Source organism: Oppia nitens, unplaced genomic scaffold (assembly GCF_028296485.1).
Source record: "Oppia nitens isolate AA-2021 unplaced genomic scaffold, nextdenovo-longstitch-racon4-pilon3 scaffold5_pilon_pilon_pilon, whole genome shotgun sequence".
Taxonomy (NCBI): Eukaryota; Metazoa; Arthropoda; class Arachnida; order Sarcoptiformes; family Oppiidae; genus Oppia; species Oppia nitens.
In genome coordinates, this window is record NW_026533243.1 from 2,754,822 (window position 1) to 2,775,881 (window position 21,060).

At 25.2% G+C, this 21,060-nt stretch overlaps 2 protein-coding genes across 2 annotated transcripts; both read right to left on the minus strand.

The window, feature by feature from the left end:
* Window positions 1-2,390: 2,390 nt before the first annotated feature.
* On the minus strand, window positions 2,391-3,702 carry LOC128961272 (dual specificity protein phosphatase 21-like). Its single transcript, XM_054307489.1, has 4 exons — window positions 3,081-3,702; window positions 2,922-3,018; window positions 2,810-2,851; window positions 2,391-2,722 (listed from the first exon to the last, which is right to left on the minus strand). The coding sequence occupies exons 1-4, from the start codon at window positions 3,429-3,431 to the stop codon at window positions 2,427-2,429; spliced, it is 786 nt and encodes a 261-aa protein (XP_054163464.1). The 5' UTR covers window positions 3,432-3,702; the 3' UTR covers window positions 2,391-2,426.
* Window positions 3,703-5,796: 2,094 nt separating this feature from the next.
* Window positions 5,797-17,254, minus strand: LOC128960947 (sine oculis-binding protein homolog). Its single transcript, XM_054307120.1, has 7 exons — window positions 17,004-17,254; window positions 11,302-11,659; window positions 7,730-7,835; window positions 7,614-7,653; window positions 7,509-7,543; window positions 6,331-7,451; window positions 5,797-6,271 (listed from the first exon to the last, which is right to left on the minus strand). The coding sequence occupies exons 1-7, from the start codon at window positions 17,172-17,174 to the stop codon at window positions 5,862-5,864; spliced, it is 2,241 nt and encodes a 746-aa protein (XP_054163095.1). The 5' UTR covers window positions 17,175-17,254; the 3' UTR covers window positions 5,797-5,861.
* Window positions 17,255-21,060: the final 3,806 nt, after the last annotated feature.

Consider the following 21,060-nt stretch of genomic DNA (forward strand, 5'->3'; position numbering starts at 1 on the left):
TATACTAAGATTTAATATCATTGGTATCAATAAATTGAACGATTATAGCAATGTATTTGAAATTATTTCAAGTATGAAAAATTTGCAACGACTTGTCTTAAGTGGATCACAATTGTCAACAATTCCCAGTTATGCCTTCGATGGACAACAAAATCATTTAACAAGAATTTCGTTTGATTTAGTGTGCAGTCAATCACCTATTAAGTCAATTCAGAGAAGAGCTTTCTATGGCTTAACTAATTTAATTCATTTAGGTTTGTATATTATATTAATGTTAATTATATAAAAAATATATTATTAACTAATTTTTAAATAATATATATATTTAGATCTTAGTTGTTTGCAATTGGAGTCAATCGATTCAAATGCATTTGAATTTAAAGAGACGACAAACAAAAACAAGTTATTTATTGATTTATCAAATAATCAATTGTCTGATAAAAGTTTCGGCAAAGACTTTAAAATATCGATAAACAGAAGCGTCGATTTAAACATCAATTATAATCCGTTGAAATTTTTTAATCAAAGTATTTTTGGTGATTTTCTAGACACTAATGATGACAATAGTCTTCAATTGTGGCAAAATAATGTAAATACAGTAATTGATTGTAAATCGTGTCAAACACTTTGGTTGAAATTATATTCACAGCAAATTAGTGATGCCTTCTGTAGTGATGGCTATCTATTATCAACCAAACAATTTTCAACTGATAATTGCCCACAAGTCTTAAGAACAGTTAATTGTATACAAAAATCATAATCAAAAGCTATTAATTTAATTATATTATAATGATCTCAAAATCAAACTGTTATTAATACTTAATATTGTATTGATTTAAATAATGCACTTATAATACAATTRTGGATAAAATGTGGTAATAATAATTTATACAATAAGTTTAMTATTTTATAAAAATATAAACCGGTAAAATTCTTTTAGTAAATAGAGATTCAATTTTAATTATCATTTAATAAACTTTTCATTGACGTAATTAAAAAAGACACGTAAAATAGTTTAGTTTTAAATAAAACATTTATTTTAGGTTTACAACAGTTTTTATAATTGATTTTCTCTTATACAGTATAATAAGTTAAAAATAAAGTTAAAGTTAATAAATCAAATAAATATATGACAACAAATGAAATAAAATATCATAAATTAGTATAAATTGCATAAATATAAATATATTCTCTAAATTCTTTTATACCAAACTCGATATTTAATTAATGTTTAATAAAGTGTATTAAATAATAAATCAATAAATCGTTAATCTAGAGTATTATAAAGACTCTATACAATTATAAAGCCAATGAAATATATACAGTATATATTGTATAATTTTGTAGGCTGTTTTATACAATAAAATTTGTATAGAGTACTGTATTATCAACTAAACTTTGTAATATACTATAGTTATAATGTATCATCAATTATATATTGTATAAGTACTATATGTGTAATGTTAAAACATTTTGTAAGTTATCATTACATAAAAGAAAAGAGTGAATGACTGAAACTAATGTCTGTGTGGTATATATTTTGCATCAATCAATAGCACATTCCTTATAATATTAAATAAATTTCAGATCAATAATGACAACAATAATAGTGTCATATATTTCACAATCCTATCTATCATTTAATCGTTTGACTCTTTTTCTTATGTTTGAATCAAATATACAATAAAATAAAACAAATATAAAAAATCAATAAATTTTTGTTACAAGAGATAAGAGTTCACAATCATATACTGTACTATATATATACAGTATATATATATAGATATAATTCGGTTTAACATAAATCTAAYAAAATAATTATTTAATAATTTATATAATAGGAAATTGATTTTTACTATAATATATAATAAACTTTTATGCATTTTATACTGTATATATATATAGTATTTTATACTGTAGTAAATTTTGTTATTTATAGTAGATATTATCTATAATTAAAATACAATTATTACAATTGTTAACATAACTTTGTTAACATAACTTTGTTAACATAACTTTGTTAACATAACTTTCATTAGTTAAGACACTTCACAAACGAGATTTGAGTTACAATTTATAATTATAAATAATATTTTTACAACAAATTTTAAATTTAATATATATTAAAACGTGTAAAAATATCACATACCGATAAAATTATAAATAATTGTCAAATAATATAAAAATCAAAAGTTGTTAATTATGGTAATCTTTTTTTTAAAAAACTTAATTTGATCGTAATTTTGAGATTTTTAAAGAATATAATAATTAAAATTTAAAATCAAAATATAAATTAGTATTTTTAAAATTGTCTTAATTACAGTAAACTGTACCGTAATTCAATTATATAACGATAAATTTAAATTATTTTAAAATAAACTAGAAATAAATAAAATAATTACAATAATAACTAGTAATAAAAATTATTAATTGTTAATTAAATTGGTTTTTGAACCGAAAGTATGTCTATGTGAGTGTCGGGTGCGGGCAATGATGGCCTCCAAGAGAACCATTTTCTTGTATTCGTGAACAAACAGATCGGGTACTTCAATATTCATGTGCTCTAAGTATACCATTTTCACCGAATTTTTGCCGAACAGTCGCCACTCATAATCAATCAATTGTCTAAAAAATGAACCGTTCGGTCGTACGATTGGCCTCTTCTTGTGCAACATATTGTAAGCGTCTTTCAGATTCATTCTCAGATATTTCATGAGATACGCTGTAAATAATAGTTAAGACATCAACAAATAAAAAACAATCACAAAATCAGATCCAATATCAGTATTGAGTTTTGATTTATAAATACCTAATACAAAAGCGGCTGATCTACTGATTCCTGCCATACAATCTGATTATTTTCAAATAATTACTAAATAATAATATCCAACAAATGATATCAAATTTATAGTCAAACTCACGGATCAAAACTCGTCCGCCACTGTTGGACACGTCGTATATAAAATCGGAGACGTCGTCAAAAAATCGGGAAATATTTTCATCAATCTTATCGTTGACCTAAAAACAAACCATTAATCCAATTATAATCGATAACACGTTTATGTCAGTGACAATCATACAGCAATTCTGATGGTTTTAATGCCATTCAGATGAATGATCGGTACTTCAATCGTAGCGTTAATAATGTGAGTAATTTTGTATTTATTAATATTTGCATAAGTGATACAACGCGCCGATGATATATACAGAAAGTCCATCACTCGGGACATCTGTGACACACGAGATGATGACGACGACGACGACGATGAAGGAGATGAAGTCGACGACGAAGAAGACGACAAATGTTTCGATGAGACAATCGATGGCAATCCCGACGACGACGACGACGACTGCGATGAATGTGATTGCGATCCACACAACAAATGGGTGGCCGAACAGTCACTCGCCGCTGATGAAGGCCAACAGTTCATCGGGAATGACCACAAGTGAACTGATACTGACTAATAACCAATTGACCAGATGTTTGATACAATTTAAGCATACATTGAATGGACAGTTGTGTCTATAGTTGTGTCTATAGTTGTGTTGACTTCAGTCATGTCTTTCATCTCTTTTCGGTACAATCACTGACTGACGACATGTTTCTATGGTTACCACACTTTTCGTCATTCAAAGCCTTTAACCATTGAATTGAGTCAACGATTACTAAACACTTAACTAATAAATATGTGAACAGAATATTCTGTAATTCCGTTTGTATTATAGTTTTCAATGATTGAGAGTTTGAACTCAACATTAATGGACTAAACACTTGTTTCTACTATTATGACGATTATTGTGTGCTTTTAATTAAAGCTTTAAATAAATGATTGCAAACATTGATTACGTCAAGTCATTCATAATATCAAAAAATATATTTTTATGACATAACATGACATTAAAATTACTAAAATATACAATTCATAAAAATAATAGATTTTTATTGATTTATTAAATAATACTTTTTTATGGTATTATAGAAACAGAAAAACTAATTAACACATATTAAAATTATGTTAACATATGTTAAAATTAATTTTTGAATTATTAATATAAAAATGTAAAAATATACAGTATTTTATAATAATTTCATTTATTATGATGTAATAGTTATTTAATAGATAATAATTACTAATATATAGATACTTTACTGTATTTTATAAATATTTAATTAGTTTTTGAATTGTATTACAATTTTGTATGTTTACGAGTAATACACATACATATAGACAATAAACTAATTGTCATAAACATCAATATAAGGGCTATAATGCCAACACAAATAGGTAGCAAATCCAATGGTTTATAATATTTACAACGAGAAGCTAAATTTAAAAGTAAAAAATAACTATAAAATTATATATTAATAATATAATTTGAATGCGAGAATAAATATAAATACAAACGTAGTCCAAATTGTCCATTATTTATATTAAATGCCTGTATTTTAATACTAGACATATGCAACATAACCCTATGATTATCACTTTCGTTGTCATAAAGATTAAGTGTAAGTAATGGACATTCAAATGATTTACCCAATGATGTGCTAAATGTTTCTAATTTATTATTATGAGCTAATTTGTCGTTTCCTTTAATTTAAATTAAATTATTGTATTATTATTATTGATATTTATTGTAGAGATTTAATTTTACAAACCATTATAGGAGTCTTTAAATATCACATCTTTAGTGTTATAAAAAAGTTGCAATAATTTTATTTGCCATTTGAATTTATCTGTCTTTAGTTAATAATAGTTAATTATTTTATAACATGTTTTATAAATTATTTATTCAATAGTTACAATCTTTTTAAACGTAAATTTCAATGTAAAGTTATAATTCCACTTTAAAGCCAATACTTCATCATTATAATATTTTTGAAATAAATGAATAATTTAAATATAATATCAATATAACAAAACTAGTATACAGTAAATACCTGAATATTTATCATTAGATTTTTTGCATTGACCACTAACTAATGGCTCAATTGGAATTGTTATATTTAATTTCTATTATTATAATAAAAACTATAATTAATAAAAATAAAAATAATTATTTTTTTAAACCTTTGTATTGCCGTTAATGGTGTCATATATAATAGTAAGAGATGCACTGAATCTGGCCATAATACATATAGTACCAGTGTCAGTCCATATAGTGTATGTTAAAGGAGGTGCCGCCTCTTTACTAGCAATTACTGACGTAGAGTTCTCTGTATTTATCACAAAATTATGACATTTCACTTCATTGGAAACTAATGACAAAATATAATAATAAATCTATTGATTATATTATTTATAAGAAAATACACGAATATTACTTAATATTAAAATATTGATAACATATACTATCTTTCCAATATATAAACTCATTTTATAAGCATTACATTTAATATTTTACTATTAAATCATTGAATTAATTATTTTTTAAATAATTAGAATACTGTATTAGTTGCTAATTTAATTGTTTAACTAAGTTTATTTTATCAGTTTTATTTACACATTTGTTAATTTAAATAACACTAACCTTGAATAAAATAACTAAAGTTAACTAAAATTATGAGTTATTTATCAATATATTTATAATAATAATTTAAAAAAATATTTAAATTTAAAATATTTTATTTYCACAATCTTAATTTAAACCATACATTTATTGAACAATAATAAGTTAAAACAATGTTTATWATAGTAATATTTCAAACATAATTCGTGATTTTTATTCTCCTACACTTTATTATACATATGAATAAATAAATAATTATTTTGAAAAACATTGTGTAATAACATTAAAGTATAACATTAGGCAAATATTTAAATCATTTAAAAAAGTGCCACTRAAACTAATTATCAGTGTCACTGTTGGTGAGAAATTATCAAATTTTGTGGTACAGACTCATTGCTGTTGTTATCATTTATATCTGTATCGATAAAATTGATGTTATTATTGATGTTATCGCTCTTATATCGACTTAAATCTAGACAATGTTCATCGATATTGTCTAAAATTATTGTTGAATTTGTGCCAATTCTGGCTTTCTTTTCAACCAATTTTGAAATAACTGATTCCACTTTATTGACTGAAGTTGTGACAGTTGTCGCAATTGTATTATTTGTACTGTCAATTGGTTTATGCAATGTATTTGTCTGTGCATTACTTGAATTAATATTTGAATTATTATCGGACTCTTTAAAATTATTATTAGATGACTTATCCACCGGAAATAACAAAGGTATCGGTATTGGCAGTGGTATAGGTATTGGTACTGTAATGATAAATATAAACCAAATATGATATATAATTAATAATAGCATCTAAAAGTACCTGGATATGGAACCATTATAGTGACGGGTGGAAGCAATGATGAATGTGAATACATTTGTGATACTGGATGAGGAACTGATGGTTGTATTAGTGGAGAACTGTTTGTCGGAGGAAATCCATTAATGGGTGGTAAACCAGCAAATGCTTGGGGAACGGGTGGATGTGGTATCATAAATGGTGGAAATGGTGGTCGCAGTCCTGGAAAATTGGATTGCATTCTTAAAAACATATCCAGTTGTGTCGGTCCTAATAGATTTGGTAATGTTGGAGGAGCTCTTGGTGTAAATGTTGGTGAAGGCATAATTGGAGCCCGGATTGTATGCTCAGCCCTACCAATATTACTGGGAAATCTCGGATAAAGTTGACTCGTCGGAGAGCCATTAGGTATCACCACAGGACTGTGTGGAACTGGATTATTGGCGTTATTGTATAAAATAGGAATGTTATTATTTGATGCAACCATTGATGATCTTATTGTTGATGACGATGAAGGAACCGGTGAATGTCTATGGGCTCTAAAGTTAGGCGAATGTAAACTCGATATCTTGTCTTTTGGTTCACAAGATAACCAATCAGTTGTCGGACTAATTAACTCAGAACTCGAATGTTTAGTATTTAAATTCTTAGCACCGGTTGATGTAATGATACGACTATTTTTTGATGACTTGTTGTGCGAATACTTAACACGTTTTGAATCTTTGTATTGCTTTTCTTTATTTCTTAAATCATCTTTTAGTTTGTCATTTGGTTTATATTCACTGTCTTTAGAAAACTCTGAAAATTTTCTTTTAACAGATTCATCGTTAGGTGTCTGCGATTCTTCAAACTCCAGATCCAACTCAGAGTCAGAACTATCCATAAAAGAAACGCCAGAGTTGTTGCCATTTTCTACATTTTTGCTATCTTTTAACCATAGTTCRGGTGTTATTAAATTTGATGACTGTTTGGATGATATTGGGACTAATTTTTCCACTTCTTTAAGCATACCAGAGCTCAGTTGTGTGAGATGTGCTTTGGCTTCGTTGCAGAAAATATTCATTTTGTATTGATTTAAGCACTTATTGCTGCAAAACTGTAACTGTTGTTCACCGTCTTGAAAGTCCACATAATTAACAGTATGTCTACAATTATTTAAATTAATTTTATTTTCAAATAATAAGTATACTTATGAATCATACCTGACATGTTTGCACCAATCACATATCTTATTTTTCTATATTAAAAATTAAAAAACAATTTTTTATAATTATCACTTATTGATGCTAACAATAAAGAGGACATACCTTAAATGAAGCTCTTCTACATTGAGTAAAACATAATTCACTATTTATAAAAAAAATTCAATAAATTATAATTATCGTACTATAATATTATTAAAAATAAAATTAATAGAAAATACCTGCAAAAAGCTTTAGAACCGGTACTGCTTTTTAATGTAAATAATTTCATACCAACTTTTGCACACCAGGCGCATACTATATAACCGGGAGGTATGTTTTGGTTGTCTACAAAATCAACAAAAAATGCACGTTTTCATTAAAAAAATAATCAATAATTAACTATAGATATATTTGTTATTAGATATATATATATATATAAATCTATAAATATATATATATATATATATATATATTATTCTGCATTCTAGACAATGAGATGCTTACAATCGCTAATAATGTTATTATTTATATTATTATTATTACAAATAGATATTAATTCCATAGTTTACTGAACATTTCAATATAGTGACGGTATGTGTGTTCACTGTGTTTGCATTAAACAAATAAAACTTAAAAATATTAAGTCTTATTGAAAACAAAACTGAAGTATCATAAAAAACAATTATTGTTATTATGATTATTATTGCACTTTCACTAAATTTTTGTTAAATACATTGTGAAAAATTGAATTAACAGTAAAATGTGATTTCGAAATAGAGAGTCAATAGTAATTGACTTTAAGATAGGATAGGCATAGAGTTGTGTATGTTTTGAGGGGCGACACAGAATCGTATAGTTAATGTTATATAACGCCCGTCACATAAAACAAGTCAACACCTTTTGAGTGGTGGATGTGCTTATCATTCGGTTCCACAAAAGACTTAAACATTAAGGACAATACAAATGCCACAAAAATATAAATACAATTCAATGCAATGAGAGGTAATTTATGTAAAAGTGTTGTCCCACACATTGATAATATACAATTGACTTTGAGATAACAAAACTTAATTTTTATAGTAGTGTTAATTGTGTTTTTTATTTGTTAGTCATATAATATGATACAAAATGATAGGCGAGTTTTGAATTTCAAAAATTTTATTAATCTATTTTTTGTCATCTCATCTATCACATTTTATATTTCAAATTGCTGTGTATTTTATATCAATGTTTGAATTTTTAATAATGTACTATTAATGCATGTGAAATGTTAGATAATCTGTTATTTGATATAAAAAAATCTGTATATTTATTTCAATGAATAATAAAATAAATATTTTCGTAAAATTTGTTATATTAAATATCATATAGCAATTTGATATATGTCTTCCTAAAAATTTTAATTATTATTATTAACTAAAAAACAGATTTAATCAAATATTAGGTTTAAAGGTATATTATACAATATTTCAAACAAATTTAAATACATTATAATAATAAAGAAAAATCTAATTATATTATAATATTTTTTGTTAAATTAAATTAATTAAACTACTACAAAACATTAATCAATGATTTACAATTATTATAAATTTTTATATTGCGGTAGATTCAATTTTTTAAATATTACAAYATCATAAATTTATTATATCATAATAAATAACTTATATATTCAAATTTATAGTTTTATTAAAAAACAAATCAAATGCTACTGATTTTAGCTTTAATTAAGATTAAAATATGCATTTATCAGTTTTTTATGGCCATTTACATGCTAATTAGCAATTATTAACTTATTTTTTTATTTAAAAAATCAACATTTCTCATAATTGAATGAATACTTAAGTAATATTAACTTCAGCAAAAAAAAACAAAAACTATTTTATATGTATAAACTAAATTAATATTACTGTATTAACAAATTTGTCTAATATTGGATTCATTTTAGTGTTCAAAAGTGTTTAAAAAATAGTAATAACAAAATTAAAATATCATAGTTGATATATAAGTAAAATGAAAACGTAAAGCAAATTGCCTAATAATATTATCATATATACAGTATATTCAATTGTTTAGATAAAGAAAAAGATTTAATTTAAACAAAATTCATAAATAAACAATTTTTTATTAATATTTTCGACATATTAACCTAACCTTAAACTAAAAATGAGGACAAATAAAAAGCGAAACTAATTTTGCCTTCAAATAAATGTCTGAATCTTTGATGAGATTAATAGTAGAATAATTTTCTGTAGGAAATATATAATAATAAAAACTATTATTATTATTACAGTATTATTATTTGCAGATCACCACAAAAGACACATAAACTAAATGATAGTTAAACTTATAGGCGTGAAAACAAACCATTGTCTTCAACATTGCCTCCCATTTATGTAAAATTATGCCCAAAAAAGGAACTTTTAATGAGTTATGAAATCATTTCATATAATAATATAACACGATTTGCAAAACTATCAATTAATAATTTATTAATATGTTTGAAAAATGTAAGATTTCAATCTTAATTTTAGYYATTTTAAAATTAATATTAATTTTCAATTTCATTTTAAAAATAAAATATCATATATTAGTTGACTTTAAAAAGATARCTAAAAATAAATACTAATTTTTTCTCATATATAAACACACACACATAGATTATTTTTGTTGTTTATTAAACTTAAATAACAGATTATTAATGATTATAACAATTCAACACTCGACGTGATATTTTATTAATATAATATAAATTATTAATACTAAAAGTTTGTTTCAAATATTTATTTGGGACAACACCTGAGTTTCATATTAACGTTAATTTATTATTCAAATCGAGTCATAATTTGTGCATATATTAGGATATGCTTTAGTATGGCTAAAAAATCTCATCTAAATATATAATTAATACCAAAATGCAAAAAGATTTATCAATTATCTCATATAATTTTCTCGGCACAAAAATGCAAAAAATATTTGAAGTGTAGTGTATAGTGGGATAGGATGTACTCAATATTTGAGTATAAGAAATGCAAACTTTGTAATTAAGGTAATTATAAAGTAGCGGTTCATTGCATCTCAATTGTCTCCACCCATCAATACAATACAACAACCTCTTCGACAATAACAATAACAACAGCAAACACATAGAGTTTTGGGTGTTTTGTCCCCTCATTAATAGCAGGCGGAGGCTTGCTTTATATGCATACATACAATGTATAAATTATATGATATTTTATTATAAAAGTCAGTGAGAGAGAGGAAAAGAGAAAAAAAGAAAGAAAGAAAGAAAGAGAGAGAGAGACTCAAAATAAATCCAATTCTTCTTTAGAGTATACTATATAAGTAAAGGTGAACACAGAATAAACCTAATAATTAAAGGGATACTCAAAATCGTGATTAAACGTGCCTTAAATATAGTATATATATATATGATAAGATATTATAGTTTTCTATTACATACGAGTCATTTTAAACTTTTGCTAAAAATTGTATTTATAAGAAAAAATGGATTTATAAGATGACCATTTGTTTTGTTATTATTATTAATTTATTATTATKACTATTATTATTATAATTTCCTTAATATAATACAAATATATAAAACATTTTTCTCTACAATTTGTACATTATATCTACACATCCCATAACAAAAATGTTATGCAATTTTGGTGTTATGTATGTCACACCCATAGAATCTAAAGCACATTACATAATATTTGTGTGTATGTAAATTATGCATGTATATAAATATACACTCTATATATATATCTAGTGTGTGTATGTATGTATGTGTGTGTGTGTGTAATACCTTCTAAATTATCTTTGTTTTCCAATCCATTGTCACTGTTATTAGATTCAGTTGTAACGGTCAATGGTGGTGATGCCGATCGACAAATGCTATCACCAATACTGGTATCCAMTCTAATACTTTCATTATCTGATCCACTAAATGGTGATAATGAGCGACGATTTTCTTCTTTGTTATCMTTGGATTTGGTTGGAAACGATGTACGACTTGTGTTGGCTGAAAGACATGTATTCTTTGAGTCCAACTTTTTGTTATTTGACGTAAAATGTTTGAGATTTAAGTCTTTAGTGTCTCTTGAGTTGAGTTTTTCCAACCCATACCAACCCAACAACTCATTCATTGTGTTTTCAACGTAATTCTGTTCAATAAAAATAAATAAATAAAATAATACAAATAAAAAATGTTATATAGTATATAATGATATATAATTRATAGATAGTTATAAAGTATATTAATAGTCATATAATTAATAATTTGTTAACAAACRGTAGTATAGAAATAGTAATAAAGAAATTATTTATTTTTATTTAATCTTTAATTAATCCTTAATTTCTCGTATTATATCCAAAAAATGCATTATAAATAAAATAAAAAATAAAGAAATAAATGATATTCTGTATATAAATTCATTCATCAAAATGTTTTTCTGTCATATAAATTGTTTGGTTATAACTTATAAGTAAATTATATTTATATAGAGTTTATAGARAATAATATTATATAGTATTATATATATTATAGAATATTTTAGAATATAATATATAATAAAACATTATTTGAGTAATCCATTAGTTAACCGATCAAAATAGTTGAGGCATTCAAACGGTAATCATAACAAATGATTTGCACAAATCATATCTCGTTTGTAGTTCTTATAATACAGTAATATATTGTATTTAATAGTTATATGTCTACCAATGTTTTTGGTTTTTCTTCAAACTTGTGCTATAAAATTGCTTCAAATATGTTTTATAATAATAATATTATCAATACTCAAAAATGTTCAAACATACAGTAATCTACATATGCCTGTTCACAGAGATTTTTATGTTTAAGATATTGCTTAGTAAAACGTATAGAAAATTTATAAAAATAAATTATATTTATGAATATCTAGATTATATTTTTTTATAGCTATTCAACTTATGAATTAGTGTTTAAACAATTCATAAATATAATTAAAGCAAAATATATGTAAATATTAATATATTTATTTATTTCATTTGAATTCTGAACTTAAATGCGTTACTAACCTAAAGGTAAATCAAAAATCCATTAAAATTGATGCATAAATCACATGAAAATTATGTGAGAAAATAGAGACATAAATATAAAAACATATATTCATACTGTATATCAAACACGATATTATAAAATAACAAACAAAAAAATAAATGAATGAGTGATCAACACAAAAGACAAGACAAAAATCGATACCTAAATGGACTGTCGTTTCTGGAGGATTGAGTACCTCATAGTTGTAGAGTTAGTACAGTAAGTATTGATATGTATTGGCGCCCAAAGAGCGTGTATTGGACTCATTCATCATAATATTTGAAGAAAAGTGCGAAACACATCATCAAAAAACCAATGGATGGTATGCTTTATGGGTGAATACTATCACTAAAAATACTACAAACTATTCACAGCACTCATCCAATTTGTGGCCCATATTATTGACCTAAAAGTACTGCCCATATATCTAAGTTAACTTATGTACTAAAACGTGTGTCTAAGTCTATAAATATATATTATATGAGTTTTGTCTGTTTAGATATAAAGCATTGACTAGTGATAGGATGTGGTCCGCAAATGACTCAATAAAAACTTGCGATACTAATGACCCAAACAGTCCTTAAAGCAATACAACACTACATAAAACCACACCAAATGCCTCACTATTTTAAAACTCAATATCAATAATATGGAAACAGATTTCTCACTATTAAAGATAATATGAATGTCAGTTAATATATAAAAGATTGGGAGGAAAGAGAGATAATACAGTATATAAATAATAATAAGGAATCAATGGTAGATATAGAGAGAAATGAACAAAAATTAGAGTAATTTCATACAACAATAATATAACTTATATTTGACTTAATGTTTGTTTCTATTATATACTATGTTTTAGATGTCTTATTCACTGAAAGTTCTTATTAATATAAAAATATAATAATAATAATTTTAAAAATAATATATTGTATAGTACATTATAATAATTTTGGTGATAATTTATTTGTCTTATAAATAGGCTTAAAGAAAATATGAAAAAATAGTGTTTTTACAAAAGAAAAGCATTAAAATGTAAAATACAATAAAACTATATTTTTCTTAAGAATTGAGCCAAGAATTTATTTGAATAGTGAAAATCATTTGACAAACAAAATAACTTTAAAAGTGAATTAATTCTCGTTTCAAATGCAGAATTTCATATATATATTGTAATATTCTGTTTGAAAGCAAAATAAAATGAAATTATTGTAAAAACCATTTGCTTTACACATAATAACAACAACAACACATCGAGTCTGAAGGGAACGGGAGGAGGAATGCAATGAGTGAGTGAATGTATTTGATGTGTTGCCAGATTAGGGGTGACGCCCATCACAAAGACACTGATCACCACATATACCACTAGTGTCTGAAAAAGACTTGAAAAGGAAAGATGATTACAAAAAATGAGTGAAGACTTCTTTTAATGTCCAAAAAAACCATTCATTCATTTCTCTGTCTTTTATGATATTGATTGCAATTGTGAACAATACACACAATTGTACTGTTAATGTACTCTCAAACAAATATGATATAAATTCACTCAAATATTATTTTTTACATTTATATTTGAAATCTATTTTATTATTTAAATTATATGAATAAAATATTATACTATTATTAAAAGCTATAATACAAACAATATTTTTTTAATCTAACACAACAACAAAACAAATGACAAWTTGTGTAAATTATAAATGAAAATTCTATAGCAATAACTAAAGATTTTAATAATAAACTACTGAAATAATTTAAATAATAACTTTATTAAGAAATGATAAATGAGATAAAAAATATTTTTTTAGCAAAATAATAGTAAATAATTTGTTTTTATTTAATAGTAAAATGAARGAAATTTCAAACTATCACTAATATATAATATATCCGATATTTTAAGGCACTTATCGGTCATTCGATAATTAAAGTTAGAAATAATAAAATATAATTAAATGAATATTTAGTATTTGAGTGAAGTGTCATATTTCGCGTTTTGACAAAACAAGTATTCAATTAATGTTTATCAAAGCTATGAGAGAGCACTGGGAGTTTCATCACAGCGTGTCGTTTGTTTTTAATTTGATCAAAAGCCATATAATATGCAGAGTAAGGATCGGGTGTCATCTGAAAAATTTTGTACACCGATACCATTTACATGCATTACCCAATATGGCAATGGAGGCCAGGGATGGYTGTGATGTTTACAAGTGTGAGTGAAGAGAGTGTGTGAGTTTGTGTGTGTGTGTGAGAGAGAGAGAGAGAGAGAGAGAGAACCTGAAAGTCATCCAATACTGAGACATCCGATCTCTGCTTCTTTAGTTACAGTAAAGGTCTAGCATTACGTTTTAATGGACAGATGTATTGCTTTCTGCACAAACACTATGTGTGTGCTCTACGAATAAAACATACTCCCGGAGCTACACATACACAGGTTGTGTAGTATATGTATCGCAATACACACTATTTGTGACAACTGTCTGCAGAAGAAACTCAAAACACTTTTTGCTGTTTTTCTCTTTGCTTCTCATACTGTCTCTACTCATCTTCCAATGGGATGCCATACTATCCCTAATATATAGTATTAATTTCTGCGATAAAAACATTGATGAGATATGAGAGAGAAAAATGAGAGCTGAGCTTACGGTGCAAAATAAGGTTCACAACAATTACACTACAAAAATCATATGAATAAGTTTATATATTTTATATATGGTTGTGATTATTATAAAAATGAGTGCCTTATTATAATCAGGTATCARATAACACTTGTGTCCTAATAATAAAAAGAACTAAAACTAAATAATACACAAAAATACTTTAATATACTGAATATCTATTAATATTCTGGACATAAAAGCACGAGATATGAGATCAACAAAAATGATATCTTYAGTAAATTTGATCGCATTGTATGTACTTTCAGGCAATTTATGAAATCGTAAACTTTGAATGTTTTGCAACTCAATCGTTAAAAGATTCACCAATTTATCCGACAATTCTATCTCTCTCTCTCTCTCTCTCTCTTCTCTCTCTCTCTCTCTCTCTCTCTCAACATCAACAACAATAACGATTATACTCTTTACTGATATATTGTTTCAAATGGTTTATTGAAAATAAAAGAATWAAATTTTTAGTAAAACTTTAAATGAAAAAATATTTATCATAAAAATTATGAAAACTAATTTAAATATAYAATATTAATAAAGGGTTGTTTTAATGTTGAAYAAATTTATGGGTTTATTATTTATGGAATATTCTTTGAGAAATTATTATTTTTAGCACCAAAAATAAGAGGTAAAACTTATAACAAAACTGACTTTTATTTTTCCATATGTATGTCTATTCAAGTATTGCTTAACAAACTCGTGAATGTCAGTCCATATTTTTATTTAAGCAAAAAATAAGTGTAAAATAATATACTCCATAGTATCTAATGTCTATACTTTATCTCTCATTAGTTGTTGGCACCGGTAGTTATATATTAACAAAATGTATGTAAGAAGACGCTCTCATTGCCACTCAAACTGACTATTTATTACTTTAACAGATAATACTGTATTAAGCAATATTATTGTGACAACAATACAATAATGAAATTTTGATCTATTATATTGAATATAACATTTTATTATAATAAACAAAATTATAACTTTACATCCAACTCTTATATAAACATKTTTTAAAATATGATAAATTTAATATTGTATAACTTTTTCTTTGTTCAATAAAGTAAAATATGCATAATATTAATTATATGATTATCACAATTATCAATTAAAAATAATAATTATTATAAATTGTAATTACAAACAAATAAATTATTATTTGTCTATTAATATAATAAAAAATAGTTAAATATAAGTATTAAAATATATTGTAATTAATATAAAATCAGAATTTGCATACATTTTAGCTGTGAAAATCAATTGAAAAAATGAGTTTTAAATACACATAAAAAAGCAAAAATTTAACGATAAAAGTGACAGATTTAATCACATTTAACAGTGATTTGTCAAAACGCCAATAAAGTCATTTAAGTAACTAAATGTTTGCGAGACCTTAGAGTCACTGGCTTTGGGTCATATGATAGCTATAATTATATCATATAATGTGTGATGAATATTAATATTTTACTTAAATAATGTTATTGTAATATACAATTTCATTATAATTTATAATAATTTAAATATAAATATAGTTAYTAATAAACTTATTTAAAAATAAACATAAATATGAAAAAATTAAAGTTAAAAATGGTAAATATTTTAAAAATGCATAAGAATAACTAATATATACAGTCAATATATATTTATTATTTTAAAATTACGAATTTCTATTTATTTTAAAAACTTTTGTATTTTATAAAATTTAGTAAATAAAAAATATATTTAAAGTATTTTAGATATAATGAAATGAATGAGACAAACCTTAATGTCGTCGTTGGGCTCTTGTTTGCCACTCTTGGCGTCAGTCGTGACCGTAGATGTCTTCTTGTGTTTAAGTTTAGACACTTTGAGACGTTTATCAGTTGCAATGGTCTGACAGAATCTCATCAACTCCTGAGGCGACGGCAATACACTATTCATAGCGCTATTCATATTAAATGTCTAAAACATGTCTCATGTATTGCTGACAACAAATTCAGGGCATATGAGGAGGGAATTGACGCAAATTCAAAACCAACAGCTCTTCAACACCACTCACAGCCAACAGTGCTGAGCGCCTGTGCTTTTGGGCTCACGTTTCTGTTGGGCGCACAATACGGATCATATTATATTCATTTAGTTGTAGCAAAAAATAGTCATTTGCTTTAAGATCAGACTTTATGACTATAAAAAAGTCTACTTCTAAGGACAGCTCTAAATGAATGAATTGTAATTACTTTACTATMAAAACAAACTGTTTAACAATAAACACAACTTTTATATTATTATTTTGAAAACACAGACAATAAAAGATAGTAAAGAGTGTTCAATAACACCATTGATTGTTATGTTTTCAGATATTCTTCAAACCAAATAATGCTTTATTCTAAATGAAATTATATATTAAAAACATATCGGATTACTGAGTTGTCTATAAGTTTACACAMAAAAAAACATGAATTAATAGTTGTTTAAAATTGGATAACTATAAAATTGTAGTCTTTCGAAAATGTAACAATTTATAACATTATTTTAATCATAAAACGTTTATATTATTTATTTCATTCATACGTTTCATATAAAGATCACATTTAAATCAATTTATGTCAATAGACAACAGTTTCCTGTGCGAGCCTTAAAATACTTTGCAAAAGTTAACTATATCTCCCCTAAAAAGTTAGATATAAATTGGAGTAAAAAATATTGACTCTCTTTAACTTTTAGAGACAGATTTTGCGCGAATCGSATCTCAATTATATATATATATATATTTCTCTCTTTCATTTGAATCTCAAACTGCAAACCTCTCCTAATCTTCAATYATATATACATTTTCAGTGAGTTATAAATCAAAATTGACGACTAGTATAGAGAAAACATGGAGTTATAATCAAAAAATTGTATAGCAATTACTAAATGATATAACATCTGTTCGGAGATTATTACAGAACTCACACCAACTGTACTCAAGTGCCACAAAATATTCAATAATTGTGTGACGAAATGTTTAGCCACAAGTCATATAGGAGTCATTGCTAAAAAACAGAGAGAGAGAGAGAGAGAGAGAGAGAGAGAGAGAGAGAGAGAGAGAGAGAGAGAGAGAGAGTCAGAGAGTGATGTTTGAGTGCCGACTCTTCTTTAGCTATCAAATTACTTTCAAAACATTTATTTTTGTTTTGTATTTCTAACTCAAGGCCTAAGTTGATCCGTGTGTGTATAAGTTGTAGGTATGAGTGAGTTAGTGAATGTGAGAGAGATTGAGAGCAAATGTCTTGTATGGGACGGACCGTGTTTTCCATGAAAACAGATCATAATTATAGGTATAGATGCGGACTCTCTCACAGAGGAGGTTCTCGTATCCAAACGTAAATATTAATAGCATATTACATATGATAAAGATATGCCGCGCGGCTGGTCATAGCTTTTTGATACCGTCTCTTAACATTAATGATTAGATCTAACTTTTTATTGAAGGGATTGGAGCCTAAATAGTGAAAGAGTGGCCAATAAGTCTATGATATTTATATATTGCATATATACAGTATATATRTATATAGTGTCAATAAGATAGTATGTAATTTCATTTAGTGTTTGGCATCAAGTTTTGAAAAGTTTTAAATTTTATTATAAAAATCTTTTTTGCTTATAATAGGATATAACGCTTTTAGAATGTATTTTATTCAAGTAATGAAAAATACTTTGAAAATAAATATTACGGAAATATAATACAAAAAACGAAACTCAATACATGAATATTGGATTTCGTCGACGATATTGTATTCAAGGATAAAAAACAAGGATTTCATTATCTAGTGATCTGTTAATGGCTTAGCAAAGTGTATATCTATCGATATATATATATATTGTATGTATATACTGAATATAATGTCAAATTTGCATTAAGTGAAATATAAATCAACAAATAAACAAATTATAAGATAAAAATAATATTCATTAATAATTTAACTAAAAAAATCATTTGATAACTGAGATTTGCGATCAAATTATTACAGATTTGAAATATACTTATTTCAATAATTTTTATATTAGTAATAAAATTCATATAAAATAAACTATTTAATTACAATCGTGRCCTTTTSTATTTGATAAATCATAAATTGTATTTTAATACAGTATTATAATTGATAAAAAAAATTTACATAATAGKTATTTTAAAATTAATGAATTAAAATATTTATTTTTATATAACAACTTTGTGAATGTGTATGTCAAGATTGCGAAAGGGGGTAGGGGGTAAGGCCATCTTACCCCCACTGAGATCGAGATTTTTAGGTCTTACCCCCTGGCCTAGAGCAAAAAAGTTAGGGAGCCCCCCTACCAATTAATTTTTTAATTAATGTAAAGTTTAATATTAAACAAAAATATAAATACTAATTGAGTTTTAATATAAATAAATAGCTTATCTTTACAAAATAAATAAATAAAAACTTTTTAAATACTGAAAAAACTATCTAGAGTTGGGGCATCTTAAGGGTGAATAGTCCCTTAATAAATTCCCTCCAATTTTACAAAAAATATTGATGTTTTTATTTTATAAATTTATAATAATTGTTTATGCTTCTATTTTTTTGTTTATGTCTTTCGCAACCCTGTTGTGTATGTGTGTATGTGTGTATGTGTGTATGTGTGTATGTGTGTATGTGTGTATGTGTGTATGTGTGTATGTGTGTATGTGTGTATGTGTGTATGTGTGTTTGTGTATGTGTGTATGTGTGTATGTGTGTATGTGTGTATGTGTGTATGTGTGTATGTGTGTATGTGTGTATGTGTGTATGTGTGTATGTGTGTATGTGTGTATGTGTGTATGTGTGTATGTGTGTATGTGTGTATGTGTGTATGTGTGTATGTGTGTATGTGTGTATGTGTGTATGTGTGTATGTGTGTATGTGTATGTGTGTATGTGTGTATGTGTGTATGTGTGTATGTGTGTATGTGTGTGTGTGTATGTGTGTATGTGTGTATGTGTGTATGTGTGTATGTGTGTATGTGTGTATGTGTGTATGTGTGTATGTGTGTATGTGTGTATGTGTGTATGTGTGTAAATGTGTGTATGTGTGTATGTGTGTATGTGTGTGTGTGTGTGTGTATGTGTGTATGAATGTGTGTATGTGTGTATGTGTGTATGTGTGTATGTGTGTATGTGTGTATGTTGTATGTGTGTTTGTGTGTATCTTTTAACTAAAAAAAAATTAACAAAAAATTAGCATTTGATTATAAAATTATTATATTAAAAAATAGTTATTTGTTAAACAGTTTAAAACTTTTAGAAAATATGTACTATTGATATATGATATACTGATATAAATGATATAATATATATTATATAACATATTTTATTWAAATTTAATTAATATATATATAAATACTGTATACGGGAAGTGATAATATATCAATACTAACCWATAATTATAAATTAAATAACTTAAATAACAAAATTTAACAAATTTATTGTTACGTAATATAATTTTTATTAGGTTTACATCTAAAAGCGTAATATATAAAAGAATATTTAGGCMTTTAATTTAACATTGATGATTTAGTTAAAGTTTATATTAGTTTTAAATAAGTTATATAATATAACTTATATTAATAGTTTTATARTTAATGTTGTTGATAAAAATTGTTATTWTAATCATAATTKACYACAACATTGAATAATACATATATTAAATGTAATTCATTAAGTAWAATAAATACMAGTAAATATCTAAACTCATTAATATAATTGTCTAACAATATTGTTAYGCAATAGMTATTCATTACTATTTAATAATCATATCCATAGCCTTTAATGAAGTTAAGCACAAAGTTTAATAAA